Source organism: Oncorhynchus masou, unplaced genomic scaffold, assembly GCF_036934945.1.
Source record: "Oncorhynchus masou masou isolate Uvic2021 unplaced genomic scaffold, UVic_Omas_1.1 unplaced_scaffold_2___fragment_2___debris, whole genome shotgun sequence".
Classification (NCBI taxonomy): Eukaryota; Metazoa; Chordata; class Actinopteri; order Salmoniformes; family Salmonidae; genus Oncorhynchus; species Oncorhynchus masou.
Window position 1 is genome coordinate 35841 of NW_027016544.1, and position 23795 is coordinate 59635.

At 43.5% G+C, this 23795-nt stretch overlaps 2 protein-coding genes across 2 annotated transcripts in view; both read left to right on the forward strand.

Moving 5' to 3' along the window:
• On the forward strand, nucleotides 1-6488 carry zgc:111976 (mediator of RNA polymerase II transcription subunit 1-like). Its single transcript, XM_064964607.1, has 16 exons — nucleotides 1-187; nucleotides 2543-2618; nucleotides 2823-2877; nucleotides 3148-3280; nucleotides 3379-3407; nucleotides 3541-3612; nucleotides 3693-3767; nucleotides 3918-3994; nucleotides 4118-4183; nucleotides 4275-4386; nucleotides 4546-4670; nucleotides 4845-4963; nucleotides 5159-5357; nucleotides 5550-5645; nucleotides 5760-5862; nucleotides 6017-6488. Exons 1-16 carry the CDS (start codon nucleotides 155-157, stop codon nucleotides 6396-6398), a joined length of 1752 nt encoding a protein of 583 aa, XP_064820679.1. The 5' UTR covers nucleotides 1-154; the 3' UTR covers nucleotides 6399-6488.
• Nucleotides 6489-13365: 6877 nt separating this feature from the next.
• The window catches only part of LOC135538710 (F-box/LRR-repeat protein 7-like), a 39710-nt gene continuing 29280 nt past the window's right edge, over nucleotides 13366-23795 (forward strand). The window contains exons 1-2 of the mRNA XM_064964617.1: nucleotides 13366-13801; nucleotides 21091-21180. Of these exons, the coding sequence (XP_064820689.1) occupies nucleotides 13765-13801; nucleotides 21091-21180 (127 nt within the window). The 5' untranslated portion in view covers nucleotides 13366-13764. The remainder of the gene's footprint in view (nucleotides 13802-21090; nucleotides 21181-23795) is intronic.

Genomic DNA, 23795 nt, shown 5'->3' on the forward strand with positions numbered 1-23795 from the left:
TGTGCTCCCAAGGCAATAACACAACATGGAATCCATGTTTGGTTTTGATTTGGCGGTGGGGCGTTAGCATCTAACAATTGGATTGAATTATTTCCTGGGCACAGCTTGTCGACGCATTCCCTACCGTCCACTGACCACAGATATACCCTCCGACATGGGAAAAGCGTCGCCAAACAGGCAGACGCAGGTAGATAAGTTTAACATTGGTTTAGTGTTTTGCTGCTAGACCGAGATACAAACTCGATCCAGAACATGGACTAATACTTCACCTAGCTCTTGGTTCTCAGTTGAAGCTCTTCTAACTGCACTGCCAATGTGTGTAACAGTCCTCACGCTCTGTCTACATGTTAATCAGTGTGAACAGAAGCTTCGGCATTGCTTGCTGTTTGGGGTTTTAGTCTGGGTTTCTGTATAGCACTTTGATGTCGGCTGATGTAAAAAAAGGCTTTATAAATAAATGTGATTGTTTACCCTATAGTCATTTACATTTACACCACTCCCAAAAGTATGGTAAATAAATCAATATGCACTACCATTCAAAAGTTTGGGGTCACTTAGAAATGTCCTTGTTTTTGAAAGAAAAGCAATGTTTGTCCATTAAAATAACATTGATCAGAAATACAGTGTAGACCTTGTTAAAGTTGTAAATGACTATTGTAGCTGGAAATGTTCTTTATTTAATTTTTTTATTTAATGGAATATCTACATAGGCGTACAGAGGCCCATTATCAGCAACCATCACTCGTGTTCCAATGGCATGTTGTGTGTGCTAATCATTTTTTATAATTTTAAAATGCTAATTTATCATTACAAAAACCTTTTGCTATTATGTTAAACTGTTGTGCTGATTTTAAATAAGCAATACAGCTGGCCTTTAGACTAGTTCAGTATTTGGAGCATGAACATTTGTGCATTTCATTACAGGCGTGATGTTTGGATGTACCGATCCTGTGCAGGTGTTACACGTGGTCTGCCACTGTGAGGACGATCCTGTAGCGCTGTCTTAGGTGTCTCACAGTATGGCCATTGCAATTTATTTGTCAGACATGGTCCTGAAAAAGGGCAGTTTATTTTTTTTGTCTGAGTTTTGTATATCTCTCTGCAGAGGCACTTATAAAGGGATAGTGCGAGACTTCAGCAATTATGCCTTTCTCTACTTACCCTGAGTCAGATGAACTCATGGATACCATTGTCTCTGCGCGCAGTTTGAAGGAAGTTACTACCTAGCGTTGGCGCAATGACTGGAAGTCTATGGGAACAGCTAGCATGCTAGCTCTTCCTGTTAGAAATGGCTCGCAAAACTACCTTCAACTTCCTTCCAACTGCACGCATAGACAAATGGTATCTGGGATTAATTGCCAAAAAACAAATACTATCCATTTTAAGATCAATGACAAGTTACAATGTGTAGGCTATTTGTAGCAAACAGAATGAGCAGTGGTGCGAATGAGAGCCACAGGCACAACTTGCTCCTCATTTCCCTGCAGTGGCTCTCATCAGTTATATCTTTGATAATGTCAACATAATTACATTTTCATACATTTTGGAGTAGAATGTCTGACCTCAGTCATTCTACCCCCCAAAAATCCTGGGGGTTATGCCCTGGACACATTTTGCTGCGGGGGTTAAACGACCATATATTGGAGTTCTTTTTCATTTGAAAGTAAAGGGCCTTATGTTTCCAGAACCGTATTGCGATTAAGAATCGATTCACGTTTAGATGGCGTAGTTGGCTGCCAGAACCAGTTGACCTCTGAACATTACATATAAGGAAGGGTCTTGGATGTTAATGGAGTAGGCTAGCCTTCACTCCTTAACAGTACATCTTGGACTAATGTTTCACCAAACTTGTCTTGAGGACAAACATCCGTGACCGTTCAGCCACAAGACTTGAAATGCCTTCCAGATGTTGGCATTCCAAGATGATTTTTAGCCAGATTAGTATAACTCTACATAAACGACTGGTCCCTTATTTGACTGAGTAACTGGTATGATCTGTCACCAACAGGACTAATTTCCAGTATTAAGTGCCACCCCCTTCCCAACACATTACCCAGATCTATCATTGTTTAGATTCAACGTCAGTGGGGGTACAATTTAAAAGCTCTTGTTTGTCTTTTTAGAATGGGCTGAAAGGTTTTTGGAATTGTGTCAGTTGGACACTGCTTTCTGGACTCTGACAAATCTATCCTGATCCATCCATGGCCATTGTCCAGTTGCACTCCATGACTGGGGATGGTTGTGTGGCCTCGGAAAGAAGTTCAGCTTGGCAGCAGTCAGTCTCCAGGGCCTGTTGGGGGTGGGGTTGAGTGGTTGTTGGGCGGACAGGGATGTGCGTTCCGAGGGGATAAGGCTGCTGGAGTTGGGCCTGGGCCATCTAGATGTCTGCCCTCAACAATGCTGCTCAGTCTTAAGCCCTAAGTTCATTCAGTTTCTAAAGACTCTCGAGATGCGCTTTCTCAAACTCTGTCATAGTATGTAGTAAGTGCTTTCTATCAGGATACTTGAGCTGCTCAAAAATGTCTTCATCTGTATTTTATAGGACAAATCGAGAGGTGACACCAAACCCTGTGAACCACTGATTAGGTGTCTGAAAATACTCCATGAAGCACTGAATGGTAAACAAAACACAAGCTATTTGTATTCACAACATCAGCTAAGTTCAATCTTCTGCATAGACTAGTGTCAGATGTAATGCACTCCATTCCAGTTGAAGGTCATTATGCAGAATTATGATTCTGGTGTCTGCCATTTGTTGTATGGTCACTTCACTCAAATTAGAACTTTTTATGAAACATTTCCCAAACCGTTTTCTGTTCCAGTGTCGTCTTTGAGCGCCATGGTATCACGGTTGGAGATAATGGCCAAACAGAGAGGGTAATATGATAATTTTGTCATCTGTTTTCATTTGGTAATATAATGCCTATACTTTGTGTCCCTCTACTGGATAATCCAGGGACCTCTACCCATTTTGAATGCTCCAAGTCAGTGCAGCATCTTGAGTTTCCTGATTTTTGGATCGAAAGATTCTTAGGCCTGTACAGTATGGAATTCATCTGATGCTATACACTAAATAACCTCCATCTCACTCTTGGTGTTTTGCAATGGCATTTCTCATTGTTGAGCCTTGACCTCTGTTTTGTACAGGATGGGGTCCCACCTGAGCCCCACTGAGACAACCTGTTACCTCACAGCTGACATGTTCTACCTAGAGGTCCTACTGCTGCCTGGGGGAGAGGTGGAGGATGTGAAGTTGGCCCAACATGGAGAAGCCCCTGTGGTATTAGACTGATATTGTTTAATTCCTATATAGGAAAGCATTTTGTAATGTTTCAAATTACTCATGTCACTCAAGCCAATGTTTTTTGTGTGTTACAGTCAAGCGAGTCACTACTTCAACTGCTAAAGTAAGATGTAATACATATGGTCTGACTAATCCAATTTGTCAACTGAGTTCACCTGACATTTATTTTACCAAGTTCTAACAAAGTATACATTGTTGGCACTTCAGATTACCCCCATCTGTTTATTACTGCACAGGTCAAAGAAGTTTGAAGAATTCTCAGTGAAACTGAAAGGCCTTTCCTCCCTGTACAACATCCCTGGGGACAAGTACTGCCTTTTTACCACTAGTTGATATTCAATGTCATTGATTAAGTGGCATGATAACAGGACAGTCTAATATATTTTAGTGAGACCAAGATCAAGGTCTACACAGCCCTTCAGTTCTTGGGGAAAGATCTACAGAAGATATCCCATTTGCCAAGGTTAGTGAAATGTAATAAGAATGGCTGAAGTTGAATAGAGGGAATTGTGACTCCTGCATTTTGCTGTGAGAATTAAATAACCTAGAGGTTGTCTTGAATGAAATCCTATATAATTGTGTTGAAATATTCACATGTTTTTTCTCCTTTCAGAGCATTAAGGGAGTGCAATCTTCAAGTGGACATGATTCTCAATGGCAGGATTGGCTATCTTACGGCAGGGAGTGGAGGTAGGTTACTAATAAAGGGAGCAAGACCATGAGCCAGAAAGCCCCTAGTCGTTTCTTTAGCTGCTCGATCACCCTCAATGACTAACAGAAATATGCTTTTTTGTGTGTGTCTGTCCTATTCAGGTATCCCAATGACTATCCAATACTACATCAGCCCTTCTGACATTCTGTTGGAGATGTCCGATTCAGGTATGTTTTGGAACATTCGCAACCGCATTTGAATGCTGTTTCTTAAAATATATATAATTAAGTACTGTTGTGTTCTGCTATGGGGTTGCAGAAAGGGGCAGTGTTGGCCAGTTAGCCTTGGTGACAGTGGGGCCAACTGACTCTACACACAAGCTCCAGATGGCATCTGTCATCCCACAGCCACCTCAGCTTGACGCCCAGGGGTAACTATCTCAATGTCATTATATTACTATTTTCAAATGATGCATTGATATCTGAGGTTTTCTAAGTGCTGACATGGAATTCCCCATGTTAGGATGAAATCCCACATTAAGACAGCTATGCTAATAAAGAGCTTGAGTTTGTGTTTTTTGTTGTTGCAGTCTACCATTGTTCAGTCCTCTCTGTGAGGTGCTCTCTGAAATGATGCCAGCCTGCTTCCAGCTCAAACTGCAGCCACCCCTACCAATGCTTTCTTCCTTTGTTGAGAAGCTCAGCCAAATTACAGGTTTGTATGCTTTGATACTCCTTTTTAGCAAAATTCAATTGTGCTTATAGTCTTATCTGTGAATAAATGGGTCTTATTGCACTAATTCACATTGGGATGATACCAGACACATTTCAATTGAACGCATTGTTGTACAACTTCCTTTCTTGTGATCAAACTGCTACTGTTCCCTAGATGTTGCCATAGCTGATGCTGACCTGCAGTGGGCACCTTTTCCCCAGTTGATGATGACCTTATTAGGGGAGAATGGTGGCAACAAAACATGGGATGGCCAAGATGCCCACTTTCTAGTGGTTTGTGTGTATATATGCTTAAACCAAAACAGATTTTGAATGCTTACAGACTTATAATTTTGCTCTACAACGTATATCATCCTGGCACTACCGGTATATCATTGACACCTGTGCACAGTAAGACCTACACCACTTTCTTCTACTCAGCATTCCATCAAAGGTAATCATTTTGACACACCGGTCATCTCCATCCAGCCCCTCCCAGGTAAAGAGATACACAGCTATGTGCTGCCGGGGGCTGCATGGGAAGAAGCTGCTCTGAGGGGGACGCTGATGAGTACCATTCCCTTTACCCACCCCGCCCATGTCCCTGCCCTACTGGAGCTGCTCCGCCACCAGTGTGCAATTAACACGCTACTGCTCAGCTGCATTACCTCTCTCAGGCCTAGCCCAGGTAAGTGAGCAACTGAGCATACATCAGGGTTCTAATCCTACAATCCCCAAATGTCACAGAATACTATTTAGTTATTACATGGATGGTATCTAATGTGTCATAAGGATGCAACCATTCATCAGATTACTTATGTCAAACTGTTCATACGAGTGAACATTGTTGACTTGGCTATAACCAAACCCCCTTTTCTAGGTCCAGTGTGTGACCTATACTGCGAAGTCCTCCCTGAGTCAGGTTCCAGCCTCTCTGTGACCTTTCACCTATCTAACAGTGACTCTCTATCTGTTTGTGAGTATTTGTTATCTCTATTCTGCAGGGGTCAGTTTAGCAGAATCACAATACAGTATGTTACACTCCATGTTCTCTACTCAGGGTTTAGTGTGGTGTATTGTTGTCTTGCAGTGCTGGTGAATGTGGCAGACTCCCGGAAGCTCACCTGCAGTCTGTTTGCAGTGGGGTCAGAGTCAGAATCCATGGATGAATATGTCTCCAGAGTCCTAAAGAGGTTTAGGGTGTATTCTCCCACTAGATCCATCATTTCTCAGTCATACTGCTTAATTGTGTCTCTAGGCAGAGACCACATTCTTACACTGAGTATTTACTTCATGAGTTGTTGGTTACATGTCTTCGATATTCATCATCTTGCTCTTCTGATTCAGATGTATGTCTATTCCTGTCACCATGCGTGCCTTGAATCGGAGGCTGTCCAAGAGGACCTGTGGAGAACCTCTACCTGCATGCTCCGCCACCATATCCACTGCAGATGTCAGCCCTGCTTCTCCTCTCCCCATGTCCTGTGAGGCTGACGGCAGTCTCTCTTCTGGCTCTGGCCTGGAGTCCATTGGCATCCCTACTACCTCCTCTGCCGTGTTCTCCCAGGATGCAATGGGGCCGGATACCACCGTAACGGCGGCAGAGTCTGCCTTCTGTCTGTCTGTTGCTGAAGTCAATACAAACCCTACTGCCAACCCTTACCCCCGTGCCTCGGTGTGTGTGTATTCACATTGGATGCACAACAACCATCTCCCCGAATTTATCTAGTCAGTTTAATGCGTGACCCTCAAAGGGGTTAAAATGTTTAAGTGATATATTTTTATTGAATGGTTCCAAAAAATAAAGTCTTTTGACCTATTAGTTGTTTTGAGGTAGCCTTCACATCAGCATAATAGGCTTTTAAACTATAATTACTTTAATATAAAGTAATTGTACTGCTTATAACTGTTCCTGCCAAAAACATATTTTAGAAAATAAGCAAGCCCTTAGCACTGTTTTACTTTGTTAGTGGGCTTCAGACGTCAGCGTGTTAAACTTCACATATTACTCTAATTTATGACATGTAAACCTTAGACCGTAGCATGCACTGTGCATGCATTTGTAATTGCTTTAAACCACAATATGAATAGTGTGTCTTTCTAAAAACTCCTCTCTATCGTTGTGTGCGACGGTATCAATTCTCAGACCAGAGGACTGGTTAGTTACAACTGTTTTTATGGTATTGGCAGCAGTTTCCTTTAATTTGTTTTATTTACCTCCTCACGCTTGCCTGCACGTGTGTCAGTAAAACTCTTAAATGAAGGATGTAGAACACATTCTTGGTGTGCATTCCAGTGTGGGAGCAATGGTTGGCTGTAAACGGTTTGGGGGCTTGGCTTCTGATCCCTTCAGAGACAGACAAAAATCAAGTAGATTAAAAAAGAAATCGGCATTAGCAAATGGCAACAGAATCTTCCTGTGGTCCGACACAAAACATTAGACAAACAATTTAGTAACTTAGACATTAGACTTGAATGCATACATTACTATACACACAAACTTACTAGACAGTTCATTAGGTACACCACCCCGTTCATGAAAATAGATCACGCCTACAGACGTGAGTCACGTGGCGGTGGCTTGCTATATAAAATAGGCATCGAGGCATTCAGTTTCTGCTCGATTGAATGTAAGAATGGGCTGAAATTAGTGACCTAAGCTCCAGTGAGCGAGCGCTATTGTGCATACATTTATTTTGTCCCAACACCTTACCACTGCTACACCTGGCTATCAGCGGAGCCTTGTCTGGCAGCGAAACAGTTTACTGCATTTAAAAAAAACAGCTGATATGGCTGACTTGCTTAATAATCAAATTTGGTTTCAACTTACGATTGAAATGTACAAACTATGGCATAATGGGATGACGAGTGGTTGAGGCAATCTGTAATTTTGATTAAGACAATGAGCGAGCTAGGACGAACGTAGTCAATATAACTATTTGTTCAGCACCTTTGAAATGTACAGCGACAGAATTCAGAACATGGGCCGTTCTTACAGTATTCTACCTGTACACCAAGTCAGATTTGTAGGATAAATAAGGGAGGCATATAAGCAGACAATTAAAGCTCTTACAATATGATGACATTTCTTTAAAACAGGCTATATGCTACAGGTACACCACCAAGTCAGAACAGTAGGCTAAGTTATAAGGGGAAAGGCACATGGGCTACTAACAGCTTACTACACAACATACAGTTAGTATTAGCTACAGTATACATATCTCCCTTGCATATTAAATCATTTTTGAAGCAGCATACAAGACATTTTTGAACTCAACTTGTTGTGCTGTGCTCACTTTAACAGGCTTCATGAGCAAATTTCTGTCATCGAACTTTGTCATCAAAGTCTCGCATTCTCGATGTATGGTGCTCTCAAAACAACTGGGAAATAACAAGGTTGAATCATGATGACGTTAGGGATCTTCAGATCGAAGCTCTAGAAAGAGGCATGAGTTCCTGACTTCCAAATCTGAGTTGGATGACCGTTCAAAACATTTTTTCCCGGTCGGAGCTCTTTTTTTTTTTTGAGTCCCCAGTTGTTTTCGATTCTGAGTACGGCAGATGTCATGCTGGATTGACAGCATGGCCCACTTTGAATGTCTATCCTTTTAAGCTTGGAAAAGAGATCCTTAGACCTAGACTTGGACAACACACCCACTCCACTGAATAGCAGGCTAGTGATTGCAATGCCTACAGTTAGCCACTGATTCCTTCCAAACCACTCATTGATGAATATGCGATTTCCAAATTGTTGTGTAATGTTTGTTGCATAATGGCGGCAGGTAGCCTAGTGGTTAGAGTTGTAACTGAAAGGTTGAAAGATCGAATCCCCGAGCTGACAAGGTAAAAAGCTATCATTCTGCACCTGAACAAGGCAGTTAACCTACTGTTCCTAGGCCATCATTGAAAATAAGAATTTGTTCTTAACTGACTTGCCTAGTTAAATAAAGGTAAAATATATACACTGCTCAAAAAAATAAAGGGAACACTTAAACAACAATGTAACTCCAAGTCAATCACACTTCTGTGAAATTAAACTGTCCACTTAGCAAGCAACACTGATTGACAATACATTTCACATGCTGTTGTGCAAATGGAATAGACAACAGGTGGAAATTATAGGCATTTAGCAAGACACCCCCAATAAAGCAGTGGTTCTGCAGGTGGGACCACAGACCACTTCTCAGTTCCTATGCTTCCTGGTTGTTTTGGTCACTTTTTGAATGCTGGCGGTGCTTTCACTCTAGTGGTAGCATGTCTAAAACCCCAACAACTGGCTCAGGTAGTGCAGCTCATCCAGGATGGTACATCAATGCGAGATGTTGCAAGAAGGTTTGCTGTGTCTGCCAGCGTAGTGTCCAGAGCATGGAGGCGCTACCAGGAGACAGGCCAGTACATCAGGAGACGTGGAGGAGGCCGTAGGAGGGCAACAACCCAGCAGCAGGACCACTACCTCCGCCTTTGTGTAAGGAGGAGCAGGAGGAGCACTGCCAGAGCCCTGCAAAAAGACCTCCAGCAGGCCACAAATGTGCATGTGTCTGCTCAAACGGTCAGAAACAGACTCCATGAGGGTGGTATGAGGGCCCAATGTCCACAGGTGGGGGTTGTGCTTACAGCCCAACACCGTGCAGGACGTTTGGCATTTGCCAGAGAACGCCAAGATTGGCAAATTCGCCACTGGCGCCCTGTGCTCTTCACAGATGAAAGCAGGTTCACACTGAACATATGTGACAGTCTGGAGACGCCGTGGAGAACGTTCTGCCTGCAACATCCTCCAGCATGACCGTTTTGGCGGTTGGTCAATCATGGTGTGGAGTGGCATTCCTCAAGTGCTCGCCAGAGGTAGCTTGACTGCCATTATGTACCGAGATGAGATCCTCAGACCCCTTGTGAGACCATATGCTGGTGTGGTTGGTCCTGGGTTCCTCCTAATGCAAGACAATGCTAGACCTTATGTGGCTGGAGTGTGTCAGCAGTTCCTGCAAGAGGAAGGCATTGATGCTATGGACTGGCCCGCCTGTTCCCCAGACCTGAATCCAATTGAGCACATCTGGGACATCATTGTCTTGCTCCATCCATCAATGCCACGTTGCACCACAGACTGTCCAGGAGTTGGTGGATGCTTTAGTCCAGGTCTGGGAGGACATCCCTCAGGAGACCATCCGCCACCTCATCAGGAGCATGCCCAGGCGTTGTAGGGAGATCATACAGGCATGTGGAGGCCAAACACACTACTGAGCCTCATTTTGACTTGTTTTAAGGACATTACATCAAAGTTGGATCAGCCTGTAGTGTGGTTTTCCACTTTAATTTTGAGTGTGACTCCAAATCCAGACCTTCTTGGGTTGATAAATTTGATTTCCATTGATCATTTTTTGTGATTTTGTTGTCAGCACATTCAACTATGGAAAGAAAAAAGTATTTAATAAGAGTATTTCATTCATTCAGTGTTCCCTTTATTTTTTTGAGCAGTGTATATACAGTGCCTTGCGAAAGTATTCGGCCCCCTTGAACTTTGCGACCTTTTGCCACATTTCAGGCTTCAAACATAAAGATATAAAACTGTATTTTTTTGTGAAGAATCAACAACAAGTGGGACACAATCATGAAGTGGAACGACATTTATTGGATATTTCAAACTTTTTTAACAAATCAAAAACTGAAAAATTGGGTGTGCAAAATTATTCAGCCCCCTTAAGTTAATACTTTGTAGCGCCACCTTTTGCTGCGATTACAGCTGTAAGTCGCTTGGGGTATGTCTCTATCAGTTTTGCACATCGAGAGACTGACATTTTTTCCCATTCCTCCCTGCAAAACAGCTCGAGCTCAGTGAGGTTGGATGGAGAGCATTTGTGAACAGCAGTTTTCAGTTCTTTCCACAGATTCTCGATTGGATTCAGGTCTGGACTTTGACTTGGCCATTCTAACACCTGGATATGTTTATTTTTGAACCATTCCATTGTAGATTTTGCTTTATGTTTTGGATCATTGTCTTGTTGGAAGACAAATCTCCATCCCAGTCTCAGGTCTTTTGCAGACTCCATCAGGTTTTCTTCCAGAATGGTACTGTATTTGGCTCCATCCATCTTCCCATCAATTTTAACCATCTTCCCTGTCCCTGCTGAAGAAAAGCAGGCCCAAACCATGATGCTGCCACCACCATGTTTGACAGTGGGTATGGTGTGTTCAGGTTGATGAGCTGTGTTGCTTTTACGCCAAACATAATGTTTTGCATTGTTGCCAAAAAGTTAAATTTTGGTTTCATCTGACCAGAGCACCTTCTTCCACATGTTCGGTGTGTCTCCCAGGTGGCTTGTGGCAAACTTTAAACAACACTTTTTATGGATATCTTTAAGAAATGTCTTTCTTCTTGCCACTCTTCCATAAAGGCTAGATTTGTGCAATATACGACTGATTGTTGTCCTATGGACAGAGTCTCCCACCTCAGCTGTAGATCTCTGCAGTTCATCCAGAGTGATCATGGGCCTCTTGGCTGCATCTCTGATCAGTCTTCTCCTTGTATGAGCTGAAAGTTTAGAGGGACGGCCAGGTCTTGGTAGATTTGCAGTGGTCTGATACTCCTTCCATTTCAATATTATCGCTTGCACAGTGCTCCTTGGGATGTTTAAAGCTTGGGAAATCTTTTTGTATCCAAATCCGGCTTTAAACTTCTTCACAACAGTATCTCGGACCTGCCTGGTGTGTTCCTTGTTCTTCATGATGCTCTCTGCGCATTTAACGGACCTCTGAGACTATCACAGTGCAGGTGCATTTATACGGAGACTTGATTACACACAGGTGGATTGTATTTATCATCATTAGTCATTTAGGTCAACATTGGATCATTCAGAGATCCTCACTGAACTTCTGGAGAGAGTTTGCTGCACTGAACGTAAAGGGGCTGAATAATTTTGCACGCCCAATTTTTCAGTTTTTGATTTGTTAAAAAAGTTTGAAATATCCAATAAATGTCGTTCCACTTCACGATTGTGTCCCACTTGTTGTTGATTCTTCACAAAAAAATACAGTTTTATATCTTTATGTTTGAAGCCTGAAATGTGGCAAAAGGTCGCAAAGTTCAAGGGGGCCGAATACTTTCACAAGGCACTGTATGTTTATGTTCAATGGCCCATGAGCACCGATGCGTTTTATCCATTATTTCTCATGACAAGGAGTGAAAAGGATTTGCCAGTAGATTGTCGACTTGATTCATGATGATGACTTCTAGCTTGCTAGCTAAGTTTTTGAAAGTGTAATGTTGACATGATCAGTCCAATCAAAGCTAAGGTAATGACCTTGAGCCTTCTTGGATGGGCACTTCTAATGTAACTATTGCAGCACCCAAGCTCTACCTGTACATTTTGCGGCGATGTAGTGACCCTATGAGTGACAGAACACTGAGCCAATCACGGCGCAACTAGAGAACTTTACCAACCCTTACGCTCCGTATTTTCCCACTGGCTGCCTCACCACCACAGCAAAGCACTGAGCTAGGCTGAAACCATGTTCAGGTTTTATTCTAATACAGGCGTCTAACCAGCCATACAATTACCTAATATATGTCACAACAGCTGTAAAAATGTGGGTCATGACAGTGTTATGACCATATTATAACAGGTTATGTCAGCTGTTAAGACATATTATGGCATGGTTATGACCGTGTCATAACGTGTAATGACGCTGGGTATCAAGTAAAGTGTTACCAATTATTTTCCTTATTTCTTTTAAATTATGTCTTGGGAACAATAGAACAGACACGCACTTCAGTATTTCCATGATAAGTGTATAAACATGGATTGTGCAATTCAGCAAACGTTTTTCCCATGGTCAGTACAACACAAAGGCCACAGGGTTTGATACTTAAAGGAAGTTCAATGAACGTTTTGGATGATAGAAATGTCATAGATATTTATATATCATTGATATTTCCTATTCCTGTTTAAACTTATTAACAATGGAACGTTTCCAATAATAGATTTTTATCACTTGTTATCTGCTCAGGAAAGTCATTCCCATTAAATACTGACACTTGAATAGTGTCCATGTCCACGTATAGTAAAATAGCCTGGTCATGGGAGTTTAATGTGGGAAATTGGTGGTAGTACTACTAGAGTAGTGAATTGTCACAAACGTAGACAGAGGTCGTGCCTGAATAGCCATACTAGCATACTACATACTTAAACTGCATACTAATTTCAGGGTTTGATCTACTAAAATTCACTAATATTTTCCGACTCACGTGTTTGACAACAGCTGATAATAAGATAAATTGACCGGCTGTACAAAAATGAACGAATGGCGGGAATCAACGCAATTGCCCATTTGGATAACGCATTCAGAGTACTATTTTCAAAATGTCACATACTATAAATGTTTATTTTTTGCAAACTATTTAGAAGCTAGTATGAGTATCCAAACACAACCAGTTATAGATATGTACATATATAGCACGTCCTTCAAATCACATAGTGCATGTCCAAAAGCTAATATGTGCTCATCATAGCCTATCATGCTGTGCAATGCCAATGTTGTATCATTTGCTTCATGTAAAAGTTTGCCTAGGTTATTGTATACTGAAGGGGTTCCCTCTGATTTATTTCATCATCTCCCTTTAAATAAGGTGCACTGTCTCTTTAAATCTAGACTAGCGGAGTGCGTTTTCCCTTCATTGCCAAAAGTTATTGGGTATGGTTCTGGACGCCTCCATGACTGCACGCAACCCGCAACAGCTGGTTGCATTTAGGGGGTTTCATTTAAAACGTATATTTGATATTATTCTGATGCTGGATTTATTCGAACAATGCAGACCCAAAGTTATGGAGTTAAACAAACTATTTTGATAGAGAAGTTACGCTTCCCGTACCGTCTTGGAAACTCTAGTCTGGATTGCTTTGCGTAAAAATCGAAACGTCTTCTATCCCCGTTATTCTGTCAACATCTGGATTAACCATTCGATGACAAATATTATTTTAGAATTTCCTTAGTTCTGTGTGATCATTTCCTTTTTCATATATGATAGTGTGTGGACGCTTATCCTGGATTTGTGCTTTTTTGGATACCAATGAATTCTGCATGTAGATTATGCATTCTTTAGGATGGGTGCGAACAATGGGAAACAGTATGGAAGTGAGGGTGAGTATTTGGAATGCCCAAACTTTGAAGGAAACATTCGCCAGGTTAACCAACTACTGAGAACGAACTTATCTTTTATGAATTCAACATTGATGGGTTTGTATTAGAATATAATGGAATCTTCTGTGCTGTTCCACAACTGAATTAATTAGTCTAATTTCAGAAGGCCTTTATCCATCCTTGCTTATTTAATAGCAAATATTTTGTTGGATACAAAAATAGAGCTTTCCTGTACCAAAAAGGCATGTCAGGGTGTTTACTCTTAAAGTGAAGTAGGCTATAACCAGTTATATGGCAGACATATTTTATGCACATGATCATTCCATCTAGTCTATAGCCCAATAGGCCTTCTGTACCAGGTGAGGGGACTCTACTGTATGGGAAGTAAACATCAGACCTCATTGCATTATAATGACAACCTATATCATGGGACATAAAAAAGATGAGATAGATGGATTGTTAATTGTGATAATAGCCTATGTTGTCTTGCAAAGTTTTTTTCATTTTACCTTTATTTAACCAGGCAAGTCAGTTAAGAACACATTCTTATTTTCAATGATGGCCTAGGAACAGGGGGTTAACTACCTGTTCCAGGGGCAGAACGACAGATTTGTACCTTGTCAGCTCGGGAGTTTGAACTCACAACCTTCCAGTTACTAGTCCAACGCTCTAACCACTAGGCTACCTTGCCGCCCCGTTACAAGATACCAATTTTGTGGAAGGACCTATGGGCTCCTGAGTGGCAGAGTGGTTTAAGGCACTGCATCTCAGTGGTGTCACGACAGACATCCTGGTTCAAATCCAGGCTGTATCACAGCTGGCTGTGATTGGGAATCCCATAGGGTGGCGCACAATTGGCCGAGCATCGTCTGGGTTTGGCCAATGAAGGCCGTCATTGTAAATAAGAATTTGTTCTTCACTGACTTGCCTAGTAAAATAAAAGATGACCCTTACATCCAAATAGCCTAATTTCTGACTGAGACACATACCATACACAGCAGTTTAAAGTACTTAAGTAAAAAGTACTACTTAAGTTGTTTTGGGGGTATCTGTACTTCACTATTTATATTTTTGACAACTTTTACTTCACTACATTCCTAGAGAAAATAATGTACTTTTTACTCCATACAAGTTTCCCTAATACCCAAAAGTACTCATTACATTTTGAATGTTTAGTAGAACAAGGAAAATGGTCCAATTCAGGCAGTCATCAAGAGAACATCCCTGGTCATTCATACTGCCTCTGATCTGGCGGACTCACTAAAGAAATGCTTTGTTTGTAAATTATGTCTGAGTGTTGGAATGTGCCCCTGGCTATCTGTAAATTTTAAAAAAACACAATAACATTGTACCAACTGGTTTGCTAAATATAAGGAATTTGAAATTATTTAGACTTTTACTTTTGATACATAATTATATTTAAAACACAATAGTTTAGACTTTTACTCAAGTAGTATTTTACTGGGTGACCTCATTTTCAATTAAGGTATCATTACTTTCACTCAAGTATGACAATTGGGTACTTTTCCCATCACTGACCATACACATACCATAATTTCTCTACCAAGGTCAAAATATAGAAATCTACAAAGTATGACTATTTGGGATATTAATTTACAGTACTTAATTATGTGTCCAATTGTTACTGTGTTCTAGATTGGCATATCTCATCAACGCTTGCCGAGTTCAGCACCTCAGACCTCAAGTCTTCTCCCTCAGATTTTAACAGACCAGTTTATTAGACCATTTGTGGTTCACTCCTTATGTAAATACATATTTTTGTGTTACAACAGAAATAATTTGGGAAAGAGAATCAGCTTAAACACTACTTGGGTGGCTTAGGATTCATACCTGTTAATTTTGCTCCACAGGAGATGACTCTGAACTAGCCTATGTTTACCCAAGGGATGTAGCCTGTTGCACAATAAATTGCATGCAGCTCCGCTGAAAACCTTCAAACAAGTTATGCAGTAAAGCATTAATATTAACATTAATATCAAGGCTGTCAAACAGAATTGTATTAATGTGTTTTATAGAGTGTATTTCGGTCCATTTACACATCTGTTTCCAAGTGTCCCCCACAATAAATCACACTTCAGTAACTAAAACTGAGCAATGCTCTCCCAACACATTATATAAGCACAAGACAGGAAAGGACGTTTTTTTCCCAGAAATGTCAACAAGCAAAGCATTTCTCAGGTGCCTTTCACAGGTCCACTTCCTCTGAATGTGTCAACTACATACTGATATTTCCCTCCAAGGACAGGAATCACGAGGTCGGCACAATTTGTGAAACTCTTATATGCTTCTCGTCATGTTTTCTCCAGTAATATCTCAGCAAAGACGGGGGGGGGCTTTTATCAATTAGATTTGCTCACCTTCTGCGTCCTCTCTCCTCCGACCTCTCTTGCCTCCTTTTGAAAAAGGTCAAAGTTAATCGAGGAGAGTCGACGAAGGGAGTGAACATGGATGGAAATGCGCTTGCTTGAAATGAGACGTTCCTTCTCCACGCACGCGTCTTTAGGCAAATTACGTTTACAGGGGTGGATCCCAAAACAAATGTGTAAAGTGATCAAAACGAATTAAGTTAGTTTTATAGATAAAACAATCCATAGAATATTGTTTTTAAACATCTGCATGTTTTTCTCCTTTGACAAAACAAAAGCTCATTCAAAGGGTGTGTGGCAGATTTCAAAACTCTTAAGCATTAGGATTAAAAAAAAACTCTAACTTGTATCTCAAACATGGTTGCTACATTACAGAACATGATGTTATGTTGGCTCATTGGTTGAGCTGACCAATCAGCTGTCTACTTAAATTAATATGCCCCACTTCCTAGCATTCTTCTTGCCAATGTCCAGTCTCTTGACAACAAGGTTGATGAAATCCGAGCAAGGGTAGCATTCCAGAGGGACATCAGAGACTGTAACGTTCTGTGCTTCACGGAAACATGGCTCACTGGAGAGACGCTATCCGATGCGGTGCAGCCAACGGGTTTCTCCACGCATCGCACCGACAGAAACAAACACCTTTCTGGTAAGAAGAGGGATGGGGGTGTATGCCTTATGGCTAACGAGGCATGGTGCGATGAAAGAAACATACAGGAACTCAAATCCTTCTGTTCACCTGATTTAGAATTCCTCACAATCAAATGTAGACCGCATTACCTACCAAGAGAATTCTCTTCGATTATAATCACAGCCGTATATATCCCCACCCAAGCAGACACATCGATGGCTCTGAACGAACTTTATTTAACTCTTTGCAAACTGGAAACCATTTATCCGGAGGCTGCATTCATCGTTGTTGGGGATTTTAACAAGGCTAATCTGAAAACAAGACTCCCTAAATTTTATCAGCATATCGATTGCGCAACCAGGGGCGGAAAAACCTTGGATCACTGTTACTCTAACTTCCGCGATGCATATAAGGCCCTGCACCGCCCCCTTTTCGGAAAAGCTGACCACAACTCCATTTTGCTGATACCTGCCTACAGACAAAAGCTAAAAAAAGAAGCTCCCACGCTGAGGTCTGTCCAACGCTGGTCCGACCAAGCTGACTCCACACTCCAAGACTGCTTCCATCACGTGGACTGGGACATGTTTTGTATTGCGTCAAATAACAACATTGACGAATACGCTGATTCGGTGTGCGAGTTCATTAGAACGTGCGTTGAAGATGTCGTTCCCATAGCAACGATTAAAACATTCCCTAACCAGAAACCTTGGATTGATGGCAGCATTCGTGTGAAACTGAAAGCGCGAACCACTGCTTTCAATCAGGGCAAGGTGTCTGGTAACATGACTGAATACAAACAATGCAGCTATTCCCTCCGTAAGGCTATCAAACAAGCTAAGCGTCAGTACAGAGACAAAGTAGAATCCCAATTCAACGGCTCAGACACAAGAGGCATGTGGCAGGGTCTACAGTCAATCACGGACTACAGGAAGAAATCCAGCCCAGTCACGGACCAGGATGTCTTGCTCCCAGGCAGACTAAATAACTTTTTTGCCCGCTTTGAGGACAATACAGTGCCACTGACACTGCCTGCAACGGAAAATGCGGTCTCTCCTTCACTGCAGCCGAGGTGAGTAAAACATTTAAACGTGTTAACCCTCGCAAGGCTGCAGGCCCAGACGGCATCCCCAGCCGCGCCCTCAGAGCATGCGCAGACCAGCTGGCTGGTGTGTTTACGGACATATTCAATCAATCCCTATACCAGTCTGCTGTTCCCACATGCTTCAAGAGGGCCACCATCGTTCCTGTTCCCAAGAAAGCTAAGGTAACTGAGCTAAACGACTACCGCCCGTAGCACTCACTTCCGTCATCATGAAGTGCTTTGAGAGACTAGTCAAGGACCATATCACCTCCACCCTACCTGACTCCCTAGACCCACTCCAATTTGCTTACCGCTCAAATAGGTCCACAGACGATGCAATCTCAACCACACTGCACACTGCCCTAACCCATCTGGACAAGAGGAATACCTATGTGAGAATGCTGTTCATCGACTACAGCTCGGCATTCAACACCATAGTATCCTCCAAGCTCGTCATCAAGCTCGAGACCCTGGGTCTCGACCCCGCCCTGTGCAACTGGGTACTGGACTTCCTGACGGGCCGCCCCCAGGTGGTGAGGGTAGGTAACAACATCTCCTCCCCACTGATCCTCAACACTGGGGCCCCACAAGGGTGCTTTCTGAGCCCTCTCCTGTACTCCCTGTTCACCCACGACTGCGTGGCCACGCACGCCTCCAACTCAATCATCAAGTTTGCGGACGACACAACAGTGGTAGGCTTGATTACCAACAACGACGAGACGGCCTACAGGGAGGAGGTGAGGGCCCTCGGAGTGTGGTGTCAGGAAAATAACCTCACACTCAACGTCAACAAAACTAAGGAGATGATTGTGGACTTCAGGAAACAGCAGAGGGAACACCCCCCTATCCACATCGATGGAACAGTAGTGGAGAGAGTAGCAAGTTTTAAGTTCCTCGGCATACACATCACAGGCAAACTGAATTGGTCCACTCACACAGACAGCATCGTGAAGAAGGCGCAGCAGCGCCTCTTCAACCTCAGGAGGCTGAAGAAATTCGGCTTGTCACCAAAAGCACTCACAAACTTCTACAGAGGCACAATCGAGAGCATCCTGGCGGGCTGTATCACCGCCTGGTACGGCAACTGCTCCGCCCTCAACCGTAAGGCTCTCCAGAGGGTAGTGAGGTCTGCACAACGCATCATCGGGGGCAAACTACCTGCCCTCCAGGACACCTACACCACCCGATGTTACAGGAAGGCTATAAAGATCATCAAGGACATCTACCACCCGAGCCACTGCCTGTTCACCCCGCTATCATCCAGAAGGCGAGGTCAGTACAGGTGCATCAAAGCTGGGACCGAGAGACTGAAAAACAGCTTCTATCTCAAGGCCATCAGACTGTTAAACAGCCACCACTAACATTGAGTGGCTGCTGCCTACACACTGACACTGACTCAACTCCAGCCACTTTAATAATGGGAATTGATGGGAAATGTTGTAAATATATCACTAGCCACTTTAAACAATGCTACCTTATATAATGTTACTTACCCTACATTATTCATCTCATATGCATACCTATATACTGTACTCTATATCATCGACTGCATCCTTATGTAATACATGTATCACTAGCCACTTTAACTATGCCACTTTGTTTACATACTCATCTCACATGTATATACTGTACTCGATACCATCTACTGTATCTTGCCTATGCTGCTCTGTACCATCACTCATTCATATATCCTTATGTACATATTCTTTATCCCCTTACACTGTGTATAAGACAGTAGATTAGGAATTGTTAGTTAGATTACTTGTTGGTTATTACTGCATTGTCGGAACTAGAAGCACAAGCATTTCGCTACACTCGCATTAACATCTGCTATACATGTGTATGTGACAAATAAAATTTGATTTGATTTGCCGTCACCAACACAGAAAATATGATTTTAACATACTTTATTAAATAAAAAATTGGAAGGAAAACTATTTCACTCGTATTATAATTAATTATAGGTCATATTTCATAGAAATCTGGAAACACTGGAGAGTTACTTTAACATCTATATGGTTCTCTATCATGATGATGTGACTCAATTTGGTGGAAACCATAGCAGATGTGCTGTCTCTATGATGTCACCACAATATGTTGCCGATATCATACAGCCGTTTTGAACGTGAAAGAAATATTAGTTGCATTGTGTGTGCGTGCGTGCGTGCGTGTGTGTGTAGACTTCATGTGGGAGGGGGAAGTTGCACTTGAAAATTACTAGTCTGGTGAGGTAGGTTTTAGTATAGTCATTACAGATGAGGTGTTAAGACATCTTTGCCTTTTTCAACGGCTAAGCTGAACTGTGTCCCGGGGGCAGCTTTTTTTGTTGCACTTGCCATCTTCCAGCGCTCTTACTTTCATCTCACAGCGTTCATGCATGTTAACCACATTTCTCTGGCGTTGTCTAGTCCATGTCCATGAGTGGCCTTGATGTGCGCATAAGTATGTGTACATAGGCGTGTTGTGTGGGTGTAACTGTTTGGGAAGACCTAGGAGGCTCTCACGCTGGGTGAAGGCATTGACCTCGCTTCAGCTCGGCAAAGCCACAAGGCTGCATTTATGATCTGACGGAGGAATGAGGTGCAGTAAAAAAAATAATGTCCACTAACAGCCTGTTGGCCCTCAGAGAGGAGTGAGAGGAGATCATGTCATCAGCAGCTTTTCATGGAGAAGAAAACAGCTAGAAACCAACCATCTAGACTAAACTCACAGCATAGAGTTAAGCTGTGTACTACTGAGTACGGACCATACATCTAGTTATTCTACATACAGAATACTGCTTACAGCTGGGACCACTACACTGCATGCCCCAAGAGGACCCATGAAGCTGCAATCGCGGATCGTATGTGATTACTCATTTCCCTCTCTGACAGGACAGCCTTTCCCTTCTGTCTTTTCCGTTTTCTTGGAAGCAGGGGTTGAAGGAGAAACGTGATTCCTATTCCAAATGGAAGAGGGGACACACTATCATAGGAAGCAACCAACAAAAATGTTGAACACATGCCAAGGTGAAATGTCCAACTGAAACTGAGGGAGGCAGAAGTCTTAAAGGACAGTAGAGATGGCTCTCCATGTTTCCATAGTATGCTATTCTTCTGTTGGTTAAACCCTTTCAGATATCTCACCCTATCAATATCAATTGACAATCTTTCATGAGTGTAACATCTATGTATGTTTTCTTTGTCCACAGGTAAAGGTAGCTCCAGCATCTCCTCTGACATTAGTTCGAGTACAGATCACACACCGACCAAAGCTCCAAAGAATGTGGCTACCACCGAAGGTAAGGCATCTGGTGCTCATTATTCAACCCCCCCCCCCTCCCCCATCCCCTTTCTGTAATACTGCCTATTTTTGGAGAAACCTGTGTGTTCCTGGGATAACCCTAAATTGAAAACAAACTCACGGCTCTCATCAGAGCTAAGGAGCCGGAGGCTTTTCTATTGCTTTGTTTCAAAACTCCTGCCCCCTCGAAGAGGAAGAATGCTTGTCCAAACTGGTAATATCAGGGTTGAGTGTTGTCAGTGAGCATGCTCTTTACCTGTCTGTCTGTCTGTCTGTCTGTCTGTCTGTCTGTCTGTCTCTGCGCGAGAGAGAGAGAGGAAGAGAGAACGAAGACCAATGGGAAATGTTGAAGAGAACATATAATACTATGATGTATTACATTGTCTAGCAATAGCAGGACTAGCTAAACGATGCCAATTTTCTGCTCTTTGTTTGGTCTGGAATGCATGGCCATCTAGCTCCATTAGATTGTATCATCGGTGTAGTGGTTAGCTCTGTGCCTCTCACAAATAGACCCTCTCCTTCCAAGCAGACATTGTTCCATGGTGGCTCTCCTTCTCCTTCCTCCAACCCCAGTTCCCAGTGAGTATGCCCAGGCAATGTGCCAACCTGGCTACATCAGGGCCTGCTCTTCATTGTGCTAGTGTGTTTGTAACTCCTGTCGATTTTGTGGTTGTCAAACATCAAATAAAATCTCCAGGATATTAAGACAGTTGTATATATCCAAGCAACGCTCTGGCTTTGGTAAAAAAAAAGTACTCTCCAATATGTGTAACATATGTCTTTCTTGAGGGTATGTCAATCTGTTTGACAGTTCGTCAATCAAAGGAGCTGGCTGACTGCTTGCATTTATGGAATGAAACCCTAAATGTCTCCTTTTCTATCAGCTGTTTAGAATGTGTTTCATATAACTCTACTTCGCGTCTGCTGAGCTTCAATCTCCTCAAACCCATCATAGGCAAAGGTCAGGCAGTATTCCTTTTAAGAGAAAAAAATGGCATAGGCTTCTTAACCATCTTTAGACAAACACACACACACACACACACACACACACACACACACACACACACACTCCATTGTATGTGTCACGTTCTGACCTTTATTTCCTTTGTTTTGTCATTATTTAGTATGGTCAGGGCATGAGTTGGGGTGGGCAGTCTATGTTTGTTTTTCTATGATTTGGGTATTTCTATGTTTCGGCCTAGTATGGTTCTCAATCAGAGGCAGGTGTCATTAGTTGTCTCTGATTGAGAATCATACTTAGGTAGCCTGGGTTTCACTGTGTGTTTGTGGGTGATTGTTCCTGTCTCTGTGTTTGCACCAGATAGGGCTGTTTTTGGTTTTCCACGTTTATTGTTTTGTAGTGTTCGTGTTTATTTATTTTTTATTAAACATTAATCAATATAACCACGCTGTGTTTTGGTCCGCCTCTCCTTCACCACAAGAAAACCGTTACAGAATCACCCACCACAACAGGACCAAGCGGCGTGGTGACAGGCAGCGGCAGCAGGAGCAGCGAAAAGAGGAATGGACATGGGAGGACGTTTTGGACGGCAAGAGTATGGACTTTACTACTTGAGAGGAAATAGACAGGTGGGCGGTCGACCCAGGAAGAGTGCCGGAGCCTGCCTGGGATTCGCTGGAGCAGTGCGAAGAGGGGTATAGGAGAATGGAGTTGGAGAGACAAGCACGGCGGCGCGGTAGGAAGCCTGAGAGTCAGCCCCAAAAATGTCTTGGGGGAGCACACAGGAAGTGTGGCGAAGCCAGGTAGGAGACCTGCGCCAACTTCCTGTGCTTACCGGGGGGCGAGCGAGACCGGGCAGGCACCGTGTCATGCGGTGGAGCACATGGTGTCCCCAGTGCAGGTGCATAGCCCGGTGCGGTACATACCAGCTCCGTGTATCGGCCGGGCTAGAGTGAGCATCGAGCCAAGTGCCATGAAGCCGGCTCTACGCATCTGGTCCCCAGTGCGTCACCTTGGGCCGGCTTACATGGCACCAGCCTTGCACACGGTGTCCCCGGTTCGCCTGCATAGCCCAGTGCGGGCTATTCCACCTCACCGCACTGGCAGGGCGACCGGGAGCATTCAACCGGGTAAGGTTGGGCAGGCTTGGTGCTCAAGAGCTCCAGTGCGCCTGCACGGTCCGGTCTATCCGTACCACCTCCACGCACCAGCCCTCCGGTGGCAGCCCCCCGCACCAGGCTGTCTCTCCATCTCATCCCTACAGATGCTCCCGCCTGTCCATCGCTGCCGGAGCCTTCCTCCTCTCCAGCGCTGCCGGAGTCTCCAGCCTGTTCGGCGCTGCCAGAGCTCCCGCCCCTCAGTCCAGAGGCTCCAGAGCCCCTCGTTCCAGAGGCGCCAGAGCTCCTCGGTCCAGCACTGCCAGAGCCTTTCTCTCCAGCGCCGCCTGAGCTACCCGTCTGCCCAGCGCCGCCTGAGCTACCCGTCTGCCCAGCGCCGCCTGAGCTACCCGTCTGCCCAGCGCCGCCTGATCTACCCGTCTGCCCAGCGCCGCCTGAGCTACCCGTCTGCCCAGCGCCGCCTGAGCTACCCGTCTGCCCAGCGCCGCCTGCGCTACCCGTCTGCCCAGCGCCGCCTGCGCTACCCGTCTG

Coding starts and splice junctions, on each gene's coding strand:
- zgc:111976 (XM_064964607.1), top strand. CDS start 155: ATGGGAAAAGCGTCGCCAAACAGGCAGACGCAG. Junction 3,995..4,117: donor TCTTACGGCAGGGAGTGGAG/GTAGGTTACTAA, acceptor TGTCCTATTCAG/GTATCCCAATGACTATCCAA. Junction 5,646..5,759: donor CAGTGACTCTCTATCTGTTT/GTGAGTATTTGT, acceptor GTTGTCTTGCAG/TGCTGGTGAATGTGGCAGAC.